Source organism: Urocitellus parryii, chromosome X, assembly GCF_045843805.1.
Source record: "Urocitellus parryii isolate mUroPar1 chromosome X, mUroPar1.hap1, whole genome shotgun sequence".
Classification (NCBI taxonomy): Eukaryota; Metazoa; Chordata; class Mammalia; order Rodentia; family Sciuridae; genus Urocitellus; species Urocitellus parryii.
Window position 1 is genome coordinate 129322597 of NC_135547.1, and position 26436 is coordinate 129349032.

The 26436-nt window shown below is 47.6% G+C and overlaps 1 protein-coding gene across 1 annotated transcript; it reads right to left on the reverse strand.

Moving 5' to 3' along the window:
• Positions 1-9572: 9572 nt before the first annotated feature.
• Positions 9573-22634, reverse strand: LOC113175734 (arylsulfatase H-like). The gene is made up of 9 exons (XM_026380058.2): positions 22501-22634; positions 21139-21260; positions 18885-19010; positions 18132-18555; positions 15502-15638; positions 14420-14554; positions 11950-12112; positions 10806-10927; positions 9573-9940 (listed from the first exon to the last, which is right to left on the reverse strand). Exons 1-9 carry the CDS (start codon positions 22632-22634, stop codon positions 9573-9575), a joined length of 1731 nt encoding a protein of 576 aa, XP_026235843.2.
• Positions 22635-26436: the final 3802 nt, after the last annotated feature.

The window sequence follows — 26436 nt, forward strand, 5'->3', positions numbered from 1 at the left end:
AAAGTGCTGTGCAGGGTCTATTGGCCAAGCGTTCTCCTCTGTCTCGCTGCAGGAAGTGCCCTGAGCTCTCAAGCCTGCGAGCCCGCTCAGCTGCGATCCCATTTGGACTCTCCATTTCCATGCAGCTAGGCCAAATCAAGTGGCTGTAGGTGGCATGTGCAATGCCACAAGTCCCTGAACGTGCCTGAGCTACAGGGATTAGCTTAACCTTTACGTGGTACAAACAAAGCTTGCAGTAGGTCGATGTGTGTGTGTGTGAGTGGGTGTGTGGGTGTGTGTGTGTGTGTGCACACATCAGTGAACGTGTTCCGACTATAGTTCCGTCCCCAGTTCCTGAGTCCCTGTTTCATAGCTGTGACTGAAGGACAGAGGCCAGGTCGTGTATCAACAACAGAGGTTTCTTGGGCTCATGATTCTAGAGCTTCCTTTGCAGATGGCCACTCTCTCTGTGCAAAATGGCCTGTGGGCCACCGTCCGAGGCTTGGTTCATGACCCAGTAAGTTGTTCCACGAAACCTCTTTTGCTCTGTGTCTCAGCCCACGGGCCGCACCCCGTCCTGCTCCAGGGAAAGCTATCAAGTGACCCAACCAAAAGGAATCCCTGGCACCCCCCTGCACTGGTGTCCAATGGTCAGGGACGGTTCAGGTCAGAAATTGGGCCGGCAGAATGCACCGAGTTCTCTTTTATGAGAAATAAGAAGACACAAGAGAGTGAGGGACAATGAGTGACTTGGACAATGACCGCCATTTGGAAATGGCGGTCATTTCCAAAGCAGAGTCTGTCCAAGCAAACCAAGGAAGGACCTCTTATTGGAGAGGTTCAGACACACTCCCCTAAGACGCCCCATCCTGTGCTCGGAACCTTCTGGAGAATGCTGACCAGGAAGTCATGAAGTCGGCCATTTTCCAATATGGCGGCAGGGATGCGTCTGGCTGGGGAATTCAGAGCTACAATGAGCATTTCAGGTCCCTGAAAAGTGGTGAGTCAGAAGGACTCAGCGATTTTTGACTACTCCTTGAAAGTCCACCCGGAGGGATTTGTCTGAAAGGAAGAATGTTGGTCATCATTTAAGTGGGCACCATGTTTTTTTTCCATGAGCAAAAGGCAACTGAACGGTTTCTAGATTTGCCTGCCTGGCTGCTAAGAGTAGGGCTTTAGCAACCAAGCATCGAGGTGTTCCACTGGGAAAAGACTCTTTCAGTGACGGTCACCATCTTCCCCTGGATATCGTCACCACCACTAGTGAAAAGTTGCTACCATGTCTTTGCCACCCTCAGTCACACAAAATGGGAACATGTCCCTCTCTGTTTGGTTTACCCTGTGACAAGACCAATCCACGTGAAAGTTGTACACAAACAGCCCACTCTTTGCCACTGATCTGGGTCAACATTCCCCAAAAAAGACCATAGATACATAATTAATGTTGGAATGACCCCATCCCTGGAATATTTTTGGAATAGGAGAGAAAAGAAGGAAAACTAGTAAGGTAAGAACAAGGAAGGGCAGAAGAAGAGACCACCCCAGATGCAGATGGATGTGTCAGTTAGCTTTTCGTTACTATGACATGTAGTTGACTTCAACGAAGGAGAGGAGAAAAAAAAATTTATTTTGGCTCTTGGATTCAGAGGTCTCAGTCCGCAGTCAGCTGTGTCCATGACTTTGAGCCTGAGGTGAAGCAGAGCATTATGGCGGAATGGAGTGGTACAGGGAAGCCATAGGAAATTGGGCTCTTTTTTTTTTTCTGAATTCATAGGTATTTCAGGTTGCCCAAGGTCAGATGGATAAATGCTTTTCAACTGAAATTCTTTTCCTGAGGACCTGAAGTGACAGATTGACTAGTGCGATCTTTGCGCCACGTTCGTTATTTTACTTACTTAATTTTAATTTTGTGCATTTTATGCAGGTGCACGTTTTCATACCCATAAGCCTTTATGAGATATCTTTGACCTGTTGAAATTATTCATCCCATAAAATATAGTGCTTTGGATATGAGGTGTCCCTCGTAAAGTCCCTGCGTGAATGCGGGAAGGTTCAGCAGTTAAATGATTAGATCATGAGAGATGCAAGATGATCAGTGGATTAATCCACTTGCTGGATGGATATTTGGATGGATTCACTGGGTGGTGACTGCAGCAGGTGGGGTGTGGCTGGAGGAGGGGGTCCCTGGGCTGTGCCTTGGGGGTCTCTGTCCTGTCCCTGGTGAGCAGAGCTCTCTCTGCTCCCTGGTGCCCTGTCCTGAGCTGCTCTCCTCCTCCAGGCCATGCCGCCATCTTGTTCTGCTCCCCTTGGGCCAGAGCCATGGAGTCGGCCACCAGGGACTGGACCTCGGACACCATGAGCCCCAGATCAACTTCTCCTCCTCTAAATGCTCATGTGGGAGACCATGCAGGAACATTCAGAGGTGAAATGACTGGGTTGCGAGAGGTGTAGACTCATAGTGGATTAATCCACTTGGATGGACTCACTGGGTGGTGACTGCAGCAGGTGGGGTGTGGCTGGAGGAGGGTGTCCCTGGGCTGTGCCTTGGGGGTCTCTGTCCTGTCCCTGGTGAGCAGAGCTCTCTCTGCTCCCTGGTGTCCTGTCCTGAGCTGCTCTCCTCCTCCAGGCCCTGCCGCCATCTTGTTCTGCTCCCCTTGGGCCAGAGCCATGGAGTCGGCCACCAGGGACTGGACCTCGGACACCATGAGCCCCAGATCAACTTCTCCTCCTCTAAATGCTCATGTGGGAGACCATGCAGGAACATTCAGAGGTGAAATGACTGGGTTGCGAGAGGTGTAGACTAATAGTGGATTAATCCACTTGGATGGACTCACTGGGTGGTGACTGCAGCAGGTGGGGGGTGGCTGGAGGAGGGGGTCCCTGGGCTGTGCCTTTGGGGTCTCTGTCCTGTCCCTGGTGGGCAGAGCTCTCTCTGCTCCCTGGTGCCCTGTCCTGAGCTGCTCTCCTCCTCCAGGCCCTGCCGCCATCTTGTTCTGCCTCCCCTTGGGCCAGAGCCATGGAGTCGGCCACCAGGGACTGGACCTCGGACACCATGAGCCCCAGATCAACTTCTCCTCCTCTAAATGCTCATGTGGGAGACCATGCAGGAACATTCAGAGGTGAAATGACTGGGTTGCGAGAGGTGTAGACTCATAGTGGATTAATCCACTTGGATGGACTCACTGGGTGGTGACTGCAGCAGGTGGGGTGTGGCTGGAGGAGGGGGTCCCTGGGCTGTGCCTTTGGGGTCTCTGTCCTGTCCCTGGTGAGCAGAGCTCTCTCTGCTTCCTGGTGTAATCTAATAGTGGATTAATCCACTTGGATGCACTAACTGTAGGCAGGTGGGCTGTGGCTGGAGGAGGGGGTCCCTGGGCTGTGCCTTTGGGGTCTCTGTCCCGTCCCTGGTGGGCAGAGCTCTCTCTGCTCCCTGGTGCCCTGTCCTGAGCGGCTCTCCTCCTCCAGGCCCTGCCGCCATCTTGTTCTGCTCCCCTTGGGCCAGATCCATGGAGTCGGCCACCAGGGACTGGACCTCGGACACCCTGAGCGTCCAGTTAGATCTCTTAGCGCATCCTCAGGTCTGGTACATTGGGATTCAATTTGGGGTCAAGAGCAGATGCCAATTTTCAAGAATTATCCTTGATAATGCCATAAATATAGGTTCAAAGGTTCGGGGTGAGTCCTAGGAGGTCAGAGGCTGAGTGCTCAGTGTTTCGTGTGGCTCAGGAAGGCGCAAGTCAGGACCCTGGCCTCCTCCCGTGTGTTTTATGCGAGGGTCCTTAGAAGGAGGCACTGAGACCTCTCTTCTGCACCGGCACCAGGGTTCAAGGGTAAAGTCACAGGAAGTCTCCCCGGACTTTGCAGATGGGGCAGGCACGTGGGCAAGGCTTTGCATCAAAAGCAACAACCAGTTGGCTCCACGGAGACCTGCCGGAGCCTCTCACCCCTTCATTCCCACAAAATCGCCCCAAGCCCGTGAAATCAGTTATAGGGTCACGGCCAGGACTTGGAATCCGTGGTTCCCCGGAGCCTGGTTCAGCCACGTTGTCCCGAAAAAAAAAAGAACAGCAGCCCTGGACTTTATATCCAGGAGCAAGAAACATGGTCCAGATGACCCCGACTCCCCGGGGCAGCCAGAAGTCTCGTCGGTACCACACTCGGGGGTAATTCGCTGCGGAGGCACAGCTCCAGATGGCTCCGGAGGCTGAGGCAGGAGGATCGCGAGTTCCAAGCCAGCCTCCACCAAAGTGAGGCCGTAAGCCACTCGGGGAGACCCTGTCTCTCAATAAAATGCAAAATGGGGCTGGGAACGGGGCTCAGGGGTCAAGGGTGGACTTCTGTATCCCATCAACCGTGATGTGGGGAAAAGTCTTTTCTTGCACAAAATCAAGGCAAAGACGGATGAGTCATGGGCACCGCCCGCTCTTACTGGGGCTCCATCATCCTCGACAAACACAGTAGAGGCTCGGGGAAACCTTTCTACAGCAAATTCCCCTTGGAAGAGTGCAGTCTGGCGGGATGCTTTGTGGTAAAAGGGACAGAAATGGGTAGAATTTCCAAAATGCTTTGTGTCCCAGATTTTGAGTCGCCCCTGCCCCCTAGTGGTCAGTTGAGCTGTGTGCATCACACTCTCCCGGCTCAGTCAGACCAGGGGGGAGAAGGTGGAGATGGAGGTGAGGCGTATTGCTTTTATTTCCTATTTTATTTTTTGATCGGCAGATGATGGTGATTTTGTCGATAAGAACAGGAAAGTCAGCGGAATGAAGGGAACGTCACTTTCCTATGTTCATTACGGAGTCCACGACCCGTGAACCTCCACGGTCATGTGCCATCGCAGAAATGAGATGCTGCTGGGCTCAGTGTAGCACACGCCCGTCATCCCAGCAGCTCGGGAGGCTGAGGCAGGAGGATGGCAAGTTCAAAGCCAGCCTCAACCAAAACCAGGCTCTCTAAGCAACTCAGGGAGACCCTGTCTCTCAATAAAATGCAAAATAGGGCACAGCACTTCCTGGGGGTGGAAGTGAGCTCGCCCAGCATCGCCCCCTGAGGCCGACCCAGCATCCCATGCCACACCCTCCTGAGCAGAGGCGTCCTAATGCGAAGTTACTACCTGGGAAATTTCCAGAAATCAGTGCCTCATAAACTCTAAAAATCACACTCTCAACAGGGAATCTTTGCAGTGGCTGTATTTGATGCAGGAATCCTTGCAAAGATGACAGCCTCCCTCCGGCTGGGTTCTGAACACAGGGGTCTGGTAAAGAAAAGAAAAAAGAAATCGGTCAGCGCCCTCTACTTCTGTAAGCAGAGAGGGCTGAGTATCCCTCTGTGTGCCATGTTCTTTCAAGGATTGGAAGAAATAGCATACAGCCCTGAAGAGGTAAAGGCGCTCCATAGAAACTCACTTGGCTTTTTCTTTCTGCTCGGAACCATCATCATTTGCTGATTTTTTTAAAAAATAAGGCGTCTTTGACCTGCCTCACGAAATGTATCCAAACGAGTGTCTCTAAGACAAAGGAACATTCTAGCAAATCTGCCTAGAAGGCAAGAGGAAGCCCAGCCCGGGGGTCTTGGACAGGGGGCGATATTGGACCACTCCCAAGCTGGGCTGCTGCATCCTGCAGATCCCCAGCAGCCTGTCCAGGCCCCTGAGTGTCCCCCTCCCCCTGGCCACACTGCCAGCCCCATGTCACCAACCCGAGTGTGGCTGTCCCTTAGAATCAATGGCTCCTCCTGGACTCCCATCCACCAGAAATTGTGTTTACTTTTTTATCGGGGTTTGTGGGTACCAGGGATCGACCTCAGGGGCACCCGACCCCTGAGCCCCAGCCCAATTCTGTATTTTATTGAGAGACAGGGTCTCCCGGAGCTGCTTAGGGCCTCGCTAAATTGCTGAGGCTGGCCTCCAATTGACGATCCTCCTACCTCAGCCTCCCAAGCTGCTGGGATGACAGGCGTGCGCCCTCGCACCCGGCCCACTTGGACCCTGTCTAAACAGACAGTCCTGGCGTCTTCCGAACGTCCACCTTGATGGACAGCCATTAGCACCCCCTGTTTCTAGAACTTTCTCATCTTACCAAATTGAAATTGGGTCCCCATGAAACACCCGTTCCTGGTCCCCGTCCTCAGCACACCCCCCTGTGCCTCCTTTCTTTCTCGATGAATCTGACGACTCCCGGGATCTAGTGCTGGTTAATTTCCACTGTGTTCCTCTAATTTCTTCCCAAACTGGGCATTTTTAATAAAAAAAAAAAGTCATGCTAACCTCAGACGCTGGGAGTCGGAGATCCACATGGAGACCTCTGCACTTGGAAGAGATTATGGGGCGGTCTTGAAACACCCACTGGGGCTACGGTCGCTCTTTTAATGTGTGTCATTTAATTTAATATTTTAATAGTGATTCCAGTTTTAATTTAATAGTTATTCTTTAATAATTCATGTTGATTATTATTATTAATAATTATCACAAGTATTATATTAATGAATATTAATGTAATAAAAATTATACATTAATCATTTATATATACATAGATTATTTATATATGATAATTTATAATTATTATATATTAATAATTCATATATACATAAATTATTTTTATATAATGATTTATAATCATATATAAATAATTTATATGATTTATATAATAATACTATTTTTATATAATAATTTAATATAATATATTATATTAATATATTATTATATCATATTACTATATATTATTGTGTATTATGTATTATATTATAAATTATTGTAGCATTATATCATATTATTATATATTGTATTATTATATATTATGTTATATATTATTGTATTATTATATGTCATATTATTATATATTATTGTATTATTATATATCATATTATTGTATATTATTGTATCATTATATATCATATTATTATATATTATTGTATCATTTTATATCATATTATTATATATTACTGTATTATTATATATTATATTATATATTATTGTATTATTATATATCATATTATTATATATTATTGTATTATTATATATCATATTATATATTATTGTATTATTATGTATTATATATTATATTATTATATATTATTGTATTGTTATATATCATATTATATTATTGTATTATTATATATCATATTATTATATATTACTGTATTATCATATATTATATTATATATTATATATTATATATTATATATTATATATTATATATTATATATTATTGTATTGTTATATATCATATTATATTATTGTATTATTATATATCATATTGTTATATATTACTGTATTATCATATATTATATTATATATTACTGTATTATTATATATTATATTATATATTATTGTATTATCATATATATTATATATTATTGTATTATTATATATTATATATTATTGTATTGTTAGATATCATATTATATTATTGTATTATTATATATCATATTGTTATATATTACTGTATTATCATATATTATATTATATATTACTGTATTATTATATATTATATTATATATTATTGTATTATCATATATTATATATTATATATTATTGTATTATTATATATTATATATTATTGTATTATTAGATATCATATTATATTATTGTATTATTATATATCATATTGTTATATATTACTGTATTATCATATATTATATTATATATTACTGTATTATTATATATTATATTATATATTATTGTATTATCATATATTATATATTATATATTATTGTATTATTATATATCATATTATATATTATTGTATTATTATGTATTATATATTATATTATTATATATTATTGTATTGTTATATATCATATTATATTATTGTATTACTATATATCATATTATTATATATTACTGTATTATCATATATTATATTATATATTATTGTATTATTATATATTATATTATTGTATATTATTGTATTATTATATATCATATTATATATTATTGTATTATTATGTATTATATGTTATATTATTATATATTATTGTATCGTTATATATCATATTATATTATTGTATTATTATATATCATATTATTATATATTATTGTATTATCATATATTATATTATATATTATTGTATTATTATATATTATATATTATTGTATTGTTATATATCATATTATATTATTGTATTATTATATATCATATTGTTATATATTACTGTATTATCATATATTATATTATATATTATTGTATTATTAGATATCATATTATATTATTGTATTATTATATATCATATCATTGTATATTACATTATATGTTATCATATTATTATGCCATATTATCATTTATTAATCTGAATTTGCTATTAATAATCTTGATATTTCACATCGATATCATTATATTAATAGCACTGATATCATAGATGAATCATAGTATCAATATGTGACACTGATATTAGTTCAATCCATCCTGGGCATTAGCCTTGCTGATGACGTAATGTCCTCTGTTCCTCTGACTCGATGGCACCTGTCCTTTGTGGTCTGTGCTGACCGGTGCTCGGCTGCGGCTCCCTTTGGCTTCATCTTTGTGGAAGGGCCCCCGGGGCGTGCACCTGCCTCCCCTGAAAATCCAACGTCACCATTTCCCTGTTTTCCTTTGAAGACGGTCTCTCCTCCTCTGTCCCCCAGGACCCCCCGGGGACAGCCCCGGATGCCACTTCACACCAACGGTGTCCGTCATGGTATTTATTGGTGACAATGACACTCGTCGGGTGCTTCTTTTGCAGCAGGTGACTCCCACGAAGTCACCTGTACAAGGCTCACGGCAGTCCTCCCCGTTACCCACGCGCGTGAGCGCACACACACGCGCAATGCAGAAGGCACAGAAAGTCCTGCCCCGTGGCAGGGTTGGCAGGGGACAGGCACCTTGCCTCAGAACCAGGTCCTTGTCCATCAGGAGGACGAAGAAAGAAGAAGAAAGGAAAGAACAACCAGGTTTGCAAACCGACTCCAGCAGGGCCCCCAGGCTCCCTGGAGACCCCCGGGGACATGAAATGACTCTGATTTATTAGGTGCAGGGGTCGGGCGTCCGCCAGGAGGGGTTACTAACGGGACCCCCTCCCAATAATGGCCCGGAATCCACCTTCCCCAATGCAACTTGAAGGGGAGCTAAAGTCTGGGCATTGGAACAAGGTGGTGGCCGCCATTTTGATCCAAAATGGTAGACCCACTCAGGCATGTGGTGTGGCTTGGATCTGGAATGTTCCCCTAGGACTCCTGAGCTCCTCGGTGGGTGAATCCATTGATGGGTTCACACTTGAATGGACGACTGAAAAATGGTGGGAACTGTAGGCGGTGGGACCTACTGGGACAAAATAAGACAATGGAGATGTGGCCATGAGGACTATATCCTGTCCCTGGCTCCTGTCTCTCTAGTACCAGGCTGCCCTGTCCTGAGCGGCTCTCCTCCTCCAGGCCCTGCCGCCATCTTGTTCTGCTCCCCTTGGGCCAGAGCCATGGAGTGGGCCCACCAGGGACTGAACCTTCCAAACCACAGTCCCCAATGAATCTTTCCCAGCTAAGTTGACTTTTCTCGGGTGTTTTGTCACAGTAATGAAAATCTGACTGACACAGCGTGTCCGTGGTGGGTAACGAGTGACCCCAGCGCTCACGGAGCCGTGGGCAGGATGTCACTTTCCTTGTCGCAGCCACAGAAGGGGAAGGTCCCGCAGCACGGCTGCAGCCACGGTTTCCAAATGGTGTGGAACACAGATAACTGTCGAGGGACAGGCGTCAGGGACCCACGGTGCTCCTTTATGGCGGCCTCCATCTTCTTGATGACGGAGTCGAACAAGGCTTCATTGTCGGAAGTAAGCGGTTGGGACTCGGAAGGGTCTCTGGAGATGTCGAAGAGGAGCGGGGGGTCATGGTGGGTCACGTCCCCAGAACAGGAACACAGGGCGCTTCCGTAGCAGGCGCCGGATCCCTCGGGGTGGAAGTTGGGCGTCACATAGTGGGCCTTCCACACAGTACCGCCTGAAAAAGACATCTCCAGTGTGACATCGCGTGGGTGATGGGTTACAGGTGGCTTCTGGGAAAACATGAATCTCCATTTTTCAATCTTTTCTTGGTGCGTTATGATTGTGAATAACCCTGGGGTGCATTGATACAGACTTGTACACGAACCCAACATAATTTTATGACTTTCACTGCCCGATACCTCCCCTCTTCCCTCTCCCTGTGTCGTTTCCTGGACTCTGCTGGTCTTTCTTCTGTTTTTATGAGATTCTCTCTTTTTTCCTCTCTAACTTCCACAAACATAAGAAAACATAAGACTCGCTGAGTCTGGGTTATTTCACTCAGCAGGATGGTCTCCAGTTCCATCCATTGTCTGGCAAGTCCCACAATGTCATTTTTTATGGCTGCATAGTACTCCATTGACCACATTCTCTTTATCCATCCATCTGCTGATGGACACCTGGGGTGGGGGGCCCTGTGCTTGGGCTACTATGAACCACGCTGCTCTAAACACGGGTTTGCATATACCCAGGATCAACTAAAATGCACGATCTTGGTTCAGTTTGGATAAATCCCAAGGAGTGGAAGAGCCCCGTCATCTGGCAGCTCCAAGCCGGGGCCTTTGAGCAACCTCCACTCCCGGTGGCCACCATGATCATGGAGATGCCAACCCCAAGTGGCACCTGGATCTGATGGGGCCTGAGCCCCGTGGAGAATTATCTAAAGCCAGCGCCGCTGTCAGAACTGAGATGGTCAGAAGTCCAGAGGTGGAGTCCACCCTTCTTCCCTCCCTCCCATCTCCCCGTCCTCCTTCCTTCCCAGGTGAGAAAGGCAGAGACCACCCCTTCTCCCGCTGCCCCGCGTCCGCGGTCTCCGTACTCACAGTCCTTCTGGTGCCAGCGGACGGTGTGCAGGTAGGTGCCGCAGTAGTGGAAGAGGAACTCGTGGTCTGAGTGGGCCACCCTGCCCTCCAGGAGGGGCATGAGGTTCCGGCCGTCAATCACCCTTAGGAGAGAAGGGCACGGGGGGGGAAGGGGGTGAGCCGGGCGCTGGGTACCAGCAGGAGCCGAGGGGGAGACCCTCGGGACTCAGGTCCCGGGTTGGAAGAGATGCATCACGGAAATGTCCTGCAGCCCAGGAAAGGCTCCGAGCTGACCCCAGCCCCATTTCCATCATTTACTCTGCATATAATTCAATGTAGGCACCTTTTATTCATCCAGAGCAATTTGAAGCTGCCTTTTAAATGGGGTGGATGCTAAATTGGATGCCCAAGTCCCTTTCCTGTGACCCTGCACATCTTAGATCTTCACGAGATGACCGGTCACACCTAACGCAGTGGCTTATCTGTACGCTGATTCCTTTATAGTTACCAGCATTTTCATAAATGATAGAAAACAGTTGAGAAATTCTATTCTACAGGGAATAACCTCAAGAAAAAAAAAATTCCGTACACATTCACTGCAGACGTCGACGATTCCCCAACGGATTTAGTGTTGGTCCAATCTGCAGACGGGGGGGAATCCACTAATAGTAAGGGACCTTGGTGACCTGGGAGCTAGGAAGGTTGTCAAGATGCATCAGGGTTGGATCCTAGCCCTGAGGGCGACCCAGCATGTGCACATAAGGATATAAGTCCGATGTAAAGGATCAAGACAATGTGAGATCTATGTAGTGGAGTATTACACAGCCATAAAGAAGGGTGGAAATAGGGTGTTTGCCCATCACTAGGGGAAGGGGAGAACATGACACTGAGTGAAATAAGCCAGACTTGGCAAGTCAAGGGCTGGATGTTTTCTCGCATCCGCAGAAGCCAGAGCAGCCTAAGGGGAAACTGTGTAAGCGGAGGGGGATTCTATAAAAATGGAGAGGGGTAAGACAGTCATTTTTAGGAAAGCGGACAGTAAGACATGTTCCAAGAGACTGCACCACGTGCCCAGCAGGGAGGGAGCTGGGTCCCCACAGGAAGCCGTAGCCCCTCACCTGCCTGCAGAGATCTCCCTCCCCGGGAGCAGGGTCTGTTTTCCTACCTGTCGTGGGGCAAGATCCCTCCCCCGACGTAAGACAGCGTTGGGAAAATGTCCATCAGACTCGTGGGCTCGTCAATCACCTTCCCGGCCTGCAGCACTGTCGGCCAGCGGAAGATGCCAGGCACGCGGATGCCCCCTTCCCACCCGGCCATGCCGCTGCCACCTGCGACCAAAGATGGGGGAGGAAGATGGTTCTCTAGGGAACAGAAAGACCAGTCCAGCCGGGCGCCGTGGCGCACGCCTCTCCTCCCAGCAGCTGGGGAGGCTGAGGCTGGAGGATCGCCAGTCGGAGGCCAGCCTCAGCAATTTAGCAAGGCCGAAAGCAACACATGCATAGGTTCAAGAATCACAACACTCATCAGAGTAGGTGCAGATAGTTTTCCTGACTGTATACAGACACACATATAGAGCCACAGAATGACATTTTGGTTTTAATTCATCGTATACAGTTGGTGCATGTGTGTGTGTGTGTGTGTGTGTGTGTGTGTGTGCATTGCTTAAAAAATGGGGGTGTATTCCTCCTGAGAAATGCATCGTAAGGCAATTTCATCTCTGTGTGAACACGGAGGGCTGTGCTCACACACACGGAGATGACTACGTGGATTAAATTAGATACACACCTATGTTTTGGGGACCAGGGATTGATCCCAGGGGTGCTTAACTGCTGAGCCATGTCCCCAGCCCTTTTTATTTTTTTTTTATTTTGAGACAGAGTCTCATGGAGTTGCTGAGGCTGGCCTCTAACCTGCGATCCTCCTGCCTCAGCCTCCCGAGCCGCTGGGATGTCAGGGGTGCGTCACCGCGCCCAATCCAATGATGTGAAATTGTATGGAAACCCTGATACCCTACAGTTTTTCCGACTTGGTGTTTTCCAAGGTAAGAAGAAAAGAGCCAACGTCGAATGCCTTTCTCAAATTGTCTTTGTGTTGGTGTGGTTTAGCGATGCCCCCAGGAGTAGCTGAGCTGTTGAATACACTACCTCAGAGGGAGGTGGAAGGATCTGCTTCCCATAAAGCCCACTGGGCTATGTCTGGGGACACTTCCAGTTGTCATAGCTTGGAGTTATGCCAGAGCCCAGAGAGGCTGCTCCAGCTCCTGCAGCGCCCAGCACAGCCCACCCCAGAGCACCCCCAGCCCCAGAGGCCCCCAGTGCAGAGGAGACCTGCAGGACAGAGTCTCTGTCGATCATCTATCATCTGTCATCTACCAATTCTGTCTTATCTATCTATCTATCTGTCATCTACCTATTCTGTCTATCATCTATCTATCTACCATGTATCATCTATCCATCCTGTCTATCTATCTGTCATTTATCTATCGTCTACCTATCCTGTCTATCTATCTATCTGACAGCTACCTGTTCTTTCTGTCTATCTATCTATCATCTATCATCTATCCATCCTGTCTATGTATCTACCTATCATTTATCTAACATCTACCTATCCTGTCTATCTATCTCTCTGTCATCTACCCATCCTGTCTACCTACCTGTCAATCATCTATCTATCTCTCTGTCATCTACCCATCCTGTCTACCTACCTGTCAATCATCTATCTATCTCTCTGTCATCTACCCATTCTGTCTGTCCATCTATCTCTCTGCCATCTACCCATCCTGTCTGTCCAGGTGGCTCTCACACCCTGGGTGGGGCTGCTCCTGGCTCCTGGTGTGTGGGGCCCAGAGAGGCTGCTCCACCTCCTGCAGTGCACAGCACAGCCCACCCCAGAGCACCCCCAGCCCCAGAGGCCCCCAGTGCAGGGGAGACCTGCAGGACAGGGCCTCTGTCCATCATCCATCCACCCAGCTGCCGTCTATCATCTATCTATCTGCCAATCAATCATCTATCTACCTATCTATCTCTCTGTCATCTACTATTTCTATCATCTATCTATCTTCTATCATCTATCCATCCTGTCCATCTATCTGTCATCTATCAATTCTATCATCTATCTATCTTCTATCATCTACCGATCCTGTCCATCTGTCCATCTATCTCTCTGTCATCTACCCATCCTGTCTATCATCTATCTATCTTCTATCATCCATCCATCCTGTCTACCTATCTATCCATCTGTCCATCTATGTCTCTGCCATCTACCCATCCTGTCTGTCCAGGGGGCTCTCCCACCCTGGGTGGGGCTGCTCCTGGCTCCTGGTGTGTGGGGCCCAGAGAGGCTGCTCCACCTCCTGCAGCGCACAGCACAGCCCACCCCAGAGCACCCCCAGCCCCAGAGGCCCACAGTGCGGATGCTGGGAAGCCCTGCCGTTGGTGGCCCGTGAGGTCCAGTGAATTTGCTGTCCCAAGGTTGTCACCAGCCCTAACATTTTCCCCTCCACCCCCTGGAAGCCCCCCAGAGGCCGCGAGGCCGCAGCCTCCTTCCGTGGGTCAGCGTGATTGACGGGAAGGTGCCTCGGAGCAGCAGAGCCCGGGCGGTGTCCAGGGCAGAGCCGGTGTCCCCGGGGCTGTCACCTTTGTAGACGCCGTTCCAGCCGCCCAGCCGGGCCGCCCCGTCCAGTGCCTCCAGGCGGCCGCCGTTGTCGGAGGTGAAGTGCACCAGGGTGCGGGTGCTCAGCCGCTCCTCCTCCAGGGCCTCCAGGATCTTACCTGGGAGGGGTCACAAAGAAGGTCGTCACGACAGGCCACGAGACTGTCCCCGCTCTGTGCACCCCCTCAGACAGCAGGGGACAGGCCAACGGCTGCACTGAGCGTCCTGCAGAATCCCAGTCACCTTCCTGGGACGGCCCGACACGTGCCACATGGTAGGACATGCACAGGCCTGTCATCCCAGAGGCTCAGGAGGCTGAGGCAGGAGGATCGTGAGTTGGAGGCCAGCCTCTGCCAAAGCGAGGCCCTGAGCAGCTCAGGGAGACCCTGTCTCTCAATAAAATGCAAAACAGGGCTGGGGACGGGGCTCAGGGGTCGAGTGTCCCCGGGACTAAAGTGGATTAAACCCAAAAGGCTCCTAAAGCGGCAGAACATCCGTCCCGCGTAGATCGCAGGGGTCAGCGACCAGCACGTCACCATCCTGGCCTGACGGGATGCACCCATTTCCCCCCCAGCCCCAGCCTCCAACTGATCACCGCCGCCATCGATACTGTGCTCCTCGCCATGACTTGGAGACACGGGGCTTTGCTTTGGGCAAATGCCAACGCTGTCCCCCATGAAGTCCGAGCCTGCCCTGCGACACTAATAGCCAAGAACTTGCTTCCCTTCCACGTCCAAAAGCTCGGAGGGGTGGTTGTATGCAGGATGCATTTCACTGATCTTGCAACACAGGGCTCACGAAGGAGTCTTTGGTTTTTAAAACGGAAACATCTCTATGGCTGGCCTCCGATGGCCTCGATGACCTGCGGCTGTGATCTTGGAATATATCTCACGGGCATCGTTGCACCTAGACCCAGGTTATAATTGAATGCATTGGACCAACGTATGCGGGTGTCCATGATGTGAATGTCCAACCAGCCGCACGTGACTGAACACAACCCGTCCCGAGTGGCTTTGCTGCAGCCCGGGGATCTGAGACTGAACGCCGCGCGGGGCGCGCTACTCACCCACCATCCAATCCATCTCTTCCACGTTATCCCCGTAGAGCCCGAATTTACTGTGCCCCACAAACTTCTCCTTGGTCACGAGGGGAGTGTGCACATGAAGAAAGGAGACCAAGAGGAGGAAAGGTTCTCGCTTGTACCTGGGGGGGCGGGAAGTCGGGGTGATCAGCTGCGTGAGCGAGAGCCAGTCCCAACCTGGGCGAGGGACTGTTGGTGGAGAGAGCTCCTTTGGGGGTTGGAGAAGAGGTGGCTTCAGAAAGCTTATGTGTGAGGAAGCACAGGAAGGATCCGAGGTGAAATGATTGGGTTATGAGAGGTGTAGCCTAATTAGTGGATTAATCCACTTGAGTTGATTCCCTGTGGACAGGTAGGGTGTGGCTGGAGGAGGTAGGTCACTAGGGGTATCCTTTGGGGACTATATCTTGTCCCTGGATTCTCCCTGTCTCTGCTCCCTGGGGCCCTGTCCTGAGCTGCTCTCCTCCTCCAGGCCCTGCTGCCATTTTGTTCTGCTCCCCTTGGGCCAGAGCTATGGAGTCGGCCACCAGGGACTGGACCTCGGACACCATGAGCCAAAATAAACTTCTCCTCCTCTAATTATTATGGTTTAGATATGAGGAGTCCCCAAAAGCTCATGTGTGACACAACAAAAGAAAGTTTAGAAGTGAAATGATTGGGTTATGAAAGGTGTAACCTAGTCAGTGGATTAATCCACTTGGATGGACTCACTGGGTGGTGGCTGCAGCAGGTGGGGGGTGTCTGGAGGAGGGGGTCCCTGGGCTGTGCCTTTGGGGTCTCTGTCTTGTCCCTGGTGAGCAGAGCTCTCTCTGCTCCCTGGTGCCCTGTCCTGAGCTGCTCTCCTCCTCCAGGCCCTGCTGCCATTTTGTTCTGCTCCCCTTGGGCCAGAGCTATGGAGTCGGCCACCAGGGACTGGACCTCGGACACCATGAGCCAAAATAAACTTCTCCTCCTCTAATTATTATGGTTTAGATATGAGGAGTCCCCAAAAGCTCATGTGTGACACAACAAAAGAAAGTTTAGAAGTGAAATGATTGGGTTATGAAAGGTGTAACCTAGTCAGTGGATTAATCCACTTGTATGGACTCACTGGGTGGTGACTGCAGCAGGTGGGGGGTGGCTGGAGGAGGGGGTCCCTGGGCTGTGCCTTGGGGGTCTCTGTCCTGTCCCTGGTGAGCAGAGCTCTCTCTGCTCCCTGGTGCCCTGTCCTGAGCTGCTCTCCTCCTCCAGGCCCTGCTGCCATTTTGTTCTGCTCCCCTTGGGCCAGAGCTATGGAGTCGGCCACCAGGGACTGGACCTCGGACACCATGAGCCAAAATAAACTTCTCCTCCTCTAATTATTATGGTTTAGATATGAGGAGTCCCCAAAAGCTCATGTGTGACACAACAAAAGAAAGTTTAGAAGTGAAATGATTGGGTTATGAAAGGTGTAACCTAGTCAGTGGATTAATCCACTTGTATGGACTCACTGGGTGGTGACTGCAGCAGGTGGGGGGTGGCTGGAGGAGGGGGTCCCTGGGCTGTGCCTTGGGGGTCTCTGTCCTGTCCCTGGTGAGCAGAGCTCTCTCTGCTCCCTGGTGCCCTGTCCTGAGCTGCTCTCCTCCTCCAGGCCCTGCCGCCATATTGTGAAATGATTGGGTTGTAAAAGGTGTAGTCTAATAGTGGATTAATCCACTTGGATGGACTCACTGGGTGGAGACTGTAGCAGGTGGGGTGTGGCTGGAGGAGGGGGTCCCTGGGCTGTGCCTTGGGGGTCTCTGTCCTGTCCCTGGTGGGCAGAGCTCCCTCTGCTCCCTGGTGCCCTGTCCTGAGCTGCTCTCCTCCTCCAGGCCCTGCCGCCATCTTGTTCTGCTCCCCTTGGGCCAGAGCCATGGAGTCGGCCACCAGGGACTGGACCTCGGACACCGTGAGCCCCAGGTCAACTTCTCCTCCTCTACATTGTGTTTGTCAGGTCTTTGGGTCACTGTGACCAAAAAGGTGACTTCTTCTTCTTTTATTCCCTGGTAACACAGGTTTGGATATTGAACGGGTGGTTGAATATCTGAACTCTTCTGGCATCTCTGGACAGAATATGATTCTTAGACACCAATTCATCTAGAGCATCTGGGTGAATAAGTACCAACCGAGGGCGAACAGGGGCACATCAATAAATGTACGACGCGACATTTATAGAAACGACTCTTTTTTCGTTCCTTCCTCTTCCTGCTTCATGATGCCTGGAACATACACTTAGCTCGTAAGGAACCTAAACATCTTAAAACTAGGTCTCCATCAGCTCAGGGTCCCTCCCCAGCAGCTGGCGGACAGAGATGTCTTCCCCCATCTGTCTCTAAGGAAAAGCAAAACCAAGACCCACTGCAAATTTCAATCTATCTGCACGCCCGTCCCCAGGGAGGGGATCTGCATTAAAATACTCTCACCCCACTTTTATGGACAAGAGCAGGGGAGGAAATTGCATGCAAAAAATGGTAGGAAACTTAACTCTTTTTTTTTTTTTCTATCCAAGGAGAGATTTAAGAATATCTAAAATGTCACCCTGAAAAAATTTGTCACAGTCCCTTTCATCGAGTCCTACACAAATTCACATGCAATAAAGTCCCCAGGACTGGACGGCAGACCTGTCGATAAAGGCGAGCGCTTCCTTCAGCATCAGCACCGAGACCCGCTCCTCCCTCATGGGCTGCTGCACGATCTCGTGGTTCCTCATCAGGATGCAGTTCCAGCGCCGCACGAAGCCGTAGCTGGAGTACCAGGAAACGAAGAAGAGGAGAGCCACGAGGGCAGACAGGCCAATGACGCTCCAGGGCACCGAGAACCAGCCGGCCAGGTGGGGCAGCAGGAGCAGGACGGGCACCAGGCCCAGGACCAAGGTGCAGATCCACAGCCGCAGGCGCAGCCGGCGGTGCAGCTCCGGGGTCTTGGACGCCTGGCAGTCGCTCAGCAGCCCGAAGGGCATCCCGTAGAAGTAGTCGAAGCCGTGGTTGAGGGGGTGGTGGCAGTGGTCATCCCGGGAGGCGCAGCTCAAGCCCTGATGCCACTTCCCTGGAAGGAGAAGAAAAGTCCACCCGTCACAGCGGCCACCGTGACCACCCTGGGGGGTGTCCATCGTCGCTTTGGGACTCTGATCGTGGTGGCCTCCTCTTGGTCTCCCTGGTGACCTTTGAGGATGCCATCACCCCTTCGTCTGTCTCATGGGAAAGTGGACGAAATTCTCCAGGTGGGATTTTTCGCCAAGAGCCACGCATCAAGGGAACCCATCATGAGCGCAGGACTCCCCTGGTACAATCCCTCAATTCTGTCATTTGTTCCACTTTACGGGTCCCCGTCCGCCTTCTATTTTTTTATTATTCACTCATTTTACGGGGACCTACCTATGAGTCCCGTGCGGTATCCCCGATGCTGCAGCAACTTGGCCAAGGTCGTCTCGTTGGCGGGCAGCCCGCCAGACCCACCAAGCCAGGTGAGGCCACGGTTCAGGCTGTTGGACGAAACCATTCCTGAGTTCATACAAAGCAACAGATGAGCATCGCGGTCGACCTTTCGGTTATAAAAGGCGAAATACCAGGGCTCACCCCGACACGTTCCAAATTCTCCCATCCTGCACCCCAACGATGTCCTTTGGTCCCATAGAATCGTCGACCTTTTATAGCTGCAGAAGCAACCCTATGTGTCTCCGTGTGACTGGGTCCAGAGACCACCCCATGGGTGCCAAAACCCACCAACGCTGCTGCTTGTAAAACAAGGCTCAGGTTTTGCATAGCAATGCACACCCTTACATACGCTCTAAATCCACACTCAATTATTTATAATACCTAATGCAAATGGTGTGCAAAGAGTTCTTACATACTATTTTTTCAAGAGTAACAAGAAAAAGTCCATAAATTTTTAGCATACAAATAATATTATTTTCAAATAAATCGTCCATCCATGGTTGATTCAAGCTATAGATTTGGGTCCTCCTCCCACTTGATTGGCGTTCCTTTAAAACCCTAGTTTCCAGATTACATCAATAGACGACATCCGTTATGTCTGAATTTCACATTAACAATGCATGACTATTCTTAGCATCGACATGTACCAAACACTTAGGGTTCCTCCTAAGATGACTGTTTCACTGTGACCACAGGACGTGACAAGAAAAAAAATAAAAGGAAGAAAGTTTATTTTGGGCTCATGAGTCAGTCCCTGGTGGCTGACTCCATGGCTCTGGCCCAACGAGAGGCAGGACAAAATGGCGGAAGGGCCTGGAGGAGGAGAGCAGCTCAGGACAGGGCTGACCTTCAACTTGCCTAGAGAGGGAAACCACTCATCTACATCTCTTCTCCTGAAGTAAATTTGTGCCTTCAACTTCAGAACTAGGGAGCAATAGACCTGGGGACCTCAATCATTTCAGCATGTGGAACGGACATTCCAACATCAAACTGCTTCAACCCTTGTCAGCCAAGCCCAGCATAATCCAGCGCCATGTTTGGATAACTACCTGCATGAAATATTCTGACTCTCATCTCTGAAGCCACAATCTGGGGACACCGCTTCAAGCGGACAATGTCCCAATTTACCATAGGATGTCCCTCCTACCAAACTCTGAGTTATGGTTTAGATATGAGGTGTCCCTCAAAAGCTTTTGTGGGAGACGGTGCAAGAAAGTTCAGAGGTGAAATCATTTGATTATGAAGGCCGTAACCTACTCAATGGATTAATCCACTTGGATGGACTCACTGGGTGGTGACTGTAGCAGGTGGGGTGTGGCTGGAGGAGGGGGTCCCTGGGCTGTGCCTTTGGGATGTCTATCCTGTCCCTGGTGAGCAGAGCTCTCTCTGCTCCCTGGTGCCCTGTCCTGAGCTGCTCTCCTCCTCCAGGCCCTGCCGCCATTTTGTTTTGCCTCCCCTTGGGCCAGAGCCATGGAATCAGCCAACCATGGACTGACTCATGAGCCAAAAATAAACTTTAATTCCTCTATTTTTTTTTTCTTGTCATGTTCTTTGGTCACAGTGAAACACTCAGTCATCTTAGGAGGAGCCCTTCTCATTTCTGTCCGTGCCCCACTCAACCCTCCTTAGAGTCCCATTAGATTCCTCTCTAGAAACCATCAGGTTCCCATCCCTCAAATCTCAAATCCAAACTTGTGATGTGATTCATGGTCTATCTGGCTCCCCACATGGCTGCCTTGTCACAAGGACTGAAGAGGAAGGGAAAGAGAATGCAGAGACACTTCAGGGATAATTCTGGGACAGCATCTCTACAGAAGTACTTAAAGATAGGACTATTGGGCAAGTGTGGTGATGTGCACCTGTCATTCCAGTAACCCTGGAGGCTGAGGTAGGAGGATTGCAAACTGGAGGCCAGCCTCAGCAATTTACCATGGCCCAAATCATCTTAGTAAGACCCTGTCTCTAAATAAAAATTGAAAAGGGCTGGGGATGTGGCTCAGTGGTAGAGCCCTTGCCTAGCATGTGGGAGGTTCTGGGTGTAATCTCCAATCCTACAAAATAAAATTTAAATAATAATTAGAAGAAAAGAAGGAAGAAAGAGAGAAGGAGGGAGGGAGGAAATAAGGAAGGATGGAAGGAAAGAAGAAAAGAAATTTCCATGAGTCAAAATTCTCTTGCATTTTTCCTCTCCTACCTGATCGGATGGGGTACCGGCCAGTGAGGAAAGCCGCCCGGCTCGGGGTACAGACGGAGGCTGCTGCCAGGTGTTGGGTGAGCCTCACGCCCTCGTTTGCCAGACGGTCAATGTGAGGGGTGCTGCAGGGAAAAATATAGAGAATTTAGCAGGTGGGTTTCCAATCCCTCCCCAAAAAGGATTGAGATTCAAAGTTGTTCTCTTTTGGGTTGAGATGACTGTTTCTGGCCAATTGAAAATACACTCTTCTATCTCTCTGATACCTTGATCTATCTTCTTCGTTAGATGGTTTGGTAGTTACAAGCAGACAGAGAACAGAGTAGAGTTCACTCTTTATCTGCACTTTGGGGTTGTGAGGAGGTTTCTCTTACCCATGGTCCACCCTGGTCCAAAAACATGAGGTGGACAAATTCTAGAAATAAACAGTTACTTTTAAATTGCACACTGTTCTGAAAACCACAATGTATTCTTGAGCCATCCTGCCAGGGACATGTATTATCCCTTTGTTCAGTGTATCCACCCTGTATATGCTACCCTCCTGCTACTGTAGGGGGAAAAAATTAGCATATATAGGATTCAGTACTCTCCAAAGTTTGAGAAATTCACTTGGGATCTTGGAATAGATCCTTGAAAATAAGGGGGGGGGGTGTCCTACCAACTCTGTGGGCAAAACTATTAGTGGATAACAATATCGTTCCCTGGGTATAACTTATTTTGAGTCTGAGTTTAGGAGCATTTCAATAGAAAAGTGAGTTCATTTGTTGGTATTACTCTCCTAAAATTAACGAGGAACTTAGATGAAGCAAAATTTTAATGGGTTTCTTGTAGAAAAAACCAGCCTCTTCAATAACTAAATTGTGACAGTATGGAATTTATTTCCCATGCTGTTGAATCTTTTCAAGTCTCCAAAATCAATATAAAATTTTATGTAAATCTGATTACAGATTTTTTTAAAAAAAAAAGGATAGAGAAAAATTTTAAGTTTTAAAAAGCGGCTAGAAGCCTATCCAGTCACGATCTCATATGAACTTGAGCATGTTAGTTTCACCATCCCACACACACATCTGAGGTTTTTCTGGGCATTTCCTGTGAGTAGAGACGAAATGTAGGAAGCTCCAACATCTTCTCTGAGGACATGAGGCTCAGTTCAACTAGCCAAATGCAAAAGGACACATGGTGCATGTTGTAGTCTCCACTGTATGCTGCATGAATATCCATTTTGCATCCAGCGTCCTGGGCCACCTCTGCTATCCACCACCCCAATATACTGACGTTGGACTCTGGTGTCCCCGTGACAGCAGAGACATGGGGTGGGTCACGGGCTCCGACACAGCAGGTGGACATCCCACAAGGCATCTTTACCTCACGGTGTTGTTACCGTAGCAGCCCAGGTCACCCAAACCAAGGTCGTCCGCCATCAGCAGGACGATATTGGGCCTGGAGTTCCATGTCACAAATGTCCCATTCAGGCCACCAAGCAGACAGTATAGGGGCATCCACAGCCAGTGCTTCCTGAAAACATTTTTTTTTTTTTTGGTGGCAGGGGGAGAAAAAATAAAAAGGAAAAAAAATTAATGTGTACATTTTGGGCAATTTATTGATCCTCATTATAGGATACACCTAGGTAACTCATTATAAAGTCAGTTTTAAGTAGTCATTGTACCACATGTGAGCAATTTAAGTGAGATCTTGCTGAGTGTGGTGACACACGCCTGTCATCCCAGCATCTCGGGAGGCTGAAGCAGGAGGATCACAAGTTGGAGGCCAGCCTCAGCCAAAGCGAGGCCCTAAGCAACTCAGTGAGACCCTGTCTCTAAATAAAATGCAAAATAGGGCTGGGGACGGGGCTCAGGAGTTGAGGGTCCCTGAGTTCAGTCCCTAGTACCCCTCCGCACAAAAGTGAGTGAGAGAGAGAGAGAGAGAGAGAGAGAGAAAGGGAGGGAGGGAGGAAGAAGGAAGGAAGGAATAAAAATTAGTTTTGCATATTCTTAAAATTGCATATGCAAAGGACTGTACGGTCTATTCATTTCTTGGGTTCTTGATTTTGTTGGTTTTTTTGTCCTTTGGCTGTAATAGATTGTCATTGACAACACAACTCTAGGATTGAGTCCTGAACGTCCCACAGAGGAGAGCCAGACCTGGAGGTGTTTGAGGACAGCCAGAAACAAAATCTCACAAAATATGAGACCTGCAGAGGGTAAGCTCACAGGTAAAGAAAAACAGTAGGAAGGGAAATATTTCCTTGAGCAGGTGGAGATGTGATGATAGGTGGGTACATGACAGAGATGGATGGACAACGGAGATACATAGATGATCAGTGCACAGATGGTAGAGGTGATAGGTGGATGGACGGATGGATCCATGATGGATAGATAGATGGAGCAAATGCATGGAAGGATGGATACATATCTAGATAAGAGAGATGATGGATGGACAGATGATGGATGGTGGATGGATATGTAGATATGATAGATGCAGAGAAAATTAGCTGCTAAATACGAAGATATGCACTTAGAGGCATAGATAGGGGTGATAGGTGCATGGATAGGTGATAGATTCATGATAAATGGTAGACAGACGGTGGATACTTAGATACACAGATAAATGGGTGGATGATAGAGATAGATGCATAGATACATAGATGGATCATAGATGCCTAGATAGTTAAATAGATGATAGCAATAGAGAGATAGATACATAGATACATGGATAAGAGAGATAGGTAGAGTTCATGGACGGATGGAGAGATGGATGGATGGATGGATGGATGGATGGATGGATGGATGGATGGGAGGATGGATAGATAGAGTTCATGGATGGATGGAGAGATGAATGGATGATGGATGGGTGGGTGGATGGATGGATAGATAACAGAGATAAAGTTTATGGATGGATGGAGAGATGGATGAATGGATGGGTAGATGGATGGATAGATATGATGGATGGAAGATAGGTGGAGAAAGGGAGAGAGAGAGAGTGTGTGTTAATGGATGGATGGGTGGATGAAGAGATAAATAAGATAGATGGAAGATGGATGGATGGATAGAGTTCATGAATGAATGGAGAGATAGATGGATGGATGGGTGAATGGATGGATAGATAAATAAGATGATGGGTAAATAGATAAATAGATGGATACATGGAAGATAAATACATAGATAGTTGCATAATAGGGATGGATAGATATAGACAGAGTTCATGGATGGATGAGAGATGGATGGATGGGTGGGTGAATGGATGCATAGATAAGATGGATGGAAGATGGATAGATAAATAGATAAATAGATGGATACATGGATGATAGATACATAGATACATAGATAGATACATAATAGAGATAGATTATAGATAGATAGATAGATAGATAGATGATAGATAATAGAGATAGAGTTTATGGATGGATGAAGAGATGGATGGATGGATGGGTGGATGGACGGATAGATAAGATGGATGGTTCATGGATGGATGGAGAGATGGATGGATAGATAATATGGATGGAAGATGGATGGAAGGTGGATGGATACATAGATATAGTTCATGGATGGATGGAGAGATCTATGTATGTATGGATGGATGGATGGAAGAAAAAAATAGATAACATGGATGGATAAATAGATAAATAGATGGATACATGGATGATAGATATATAGATACATAGATAGATACATAATAGAGATGGATAGATTTGGATAGATAGATAATAGACATAGAGTTTATGGATGGATAAAAGATAGATGGATAGATAGATAGACTGACTTCATGGATGGATGGAGAGATGGATGGATGGGTAGATGGATAGATACATAAGATGGACAGAAGATGGATGGATGGATGGAGAGATCTGTGTATGGATGGATGGATGGATAGACAGATAAGATGGATGGATAAATAAATAGATAAATAGATGGATACATGGACGATAGATACATAGACAGGAGCATAATAGAGATGGATAGATTATAGATAGATAATAGAGATAAAGTTTATGGATGGATGGAGAGATGGATGGATGGATGGGTGGATAGATAGACAAGATGAATGGAAGATGGATGAATGAATTGATGAATGGATGGATGGATGGATAGATAGATAGACTGACTTCATGGATAGATGGAGAGATGGATGAATGGGTAGATGGATAGATAGATAGGATGGATGGAAGATGGATGGATAGATAGATAGAGTTTATGGATGGATGGAGAGATCAATGTATGGATGGATGGATGAATGTATATATGGATGGATGGATAGATAAGATGGATGGATAAATGGATAAATAGACGGATACATGGAAGATAGATTCAGAGATAGTTGCATAATAGGGATGGATAGATATAGACAGAGTTTATGGATGGATGAGAGATGGATGGATGGGTGGATGGATAGATAAGATGGATGGAAGATGGATAGATAAATAGATGGATACATAGATAGATGCATAATAGAGATGGATAGATTAAATAGATGATAGAGAATCAATAGTGGACAGATGGACAGTAGCTGCATAGTTGGATGGATACATAGATAATAGAGGTAGAACAGACAGACAGACCAGACTACTGCGGAAACCTTAATGCCCCAGTCCATAAGGACACGTCAATCATGAACCGCGTGACTTTAAATAGAGTGGCCATTCCAGGAGGCCCAGCTTGAGGGGCCCAGGAGGACAGTGCCCAGGGCACAACCCCGGGGGGGGGGGGGGATTCTAAGCACCCATCTCCGAGGCCGAGAGCAGGAAGACTCGGGCAGGATGGAGCCTCCCTGGGGAGGAAGGCTTCCCTGTGGACCCAGGAAATGACCCCTGTGCCAGGTGGGCGACTCACCAGCCGCAGAGTGGCCGTCCCATGGCTCCAGATTCTGTGACCTGCGGAAGAGATGACGTTGAGAGCATCAGAGACCAAAGCCTTCCTCATCCCCTGGAGGCAGTGGTCCAGCACGCCCTGGGGTTGCCATCTATAATGACAAACAAGTGACCTCAGCCTCAATGGAGCACGCAGGGTCTCTGGAGAGCCGGGGCGGAGGCTAAGAAGACCCCGCAGGACAGACAGCCGGTGATGCACCTCAGCAGCAGCAGCACCCTGTGGTGTATGGGGCTTTCTAATCCCCGAGGCTCCTCCACACATTTATTCCTATTTTGTCCCTATGATCCATCACCCTGTTGGCTGAATATTATGAGTCTTTTTGTATTAGATCTGACCTCATTGAAACCACTACTTTAAAAAAATAAATAAAAATCACACTGTGACCAGGCTCAGAGGTGCATCCACTGTGATCCCAGCGATATGGGAGGCTGAGGCA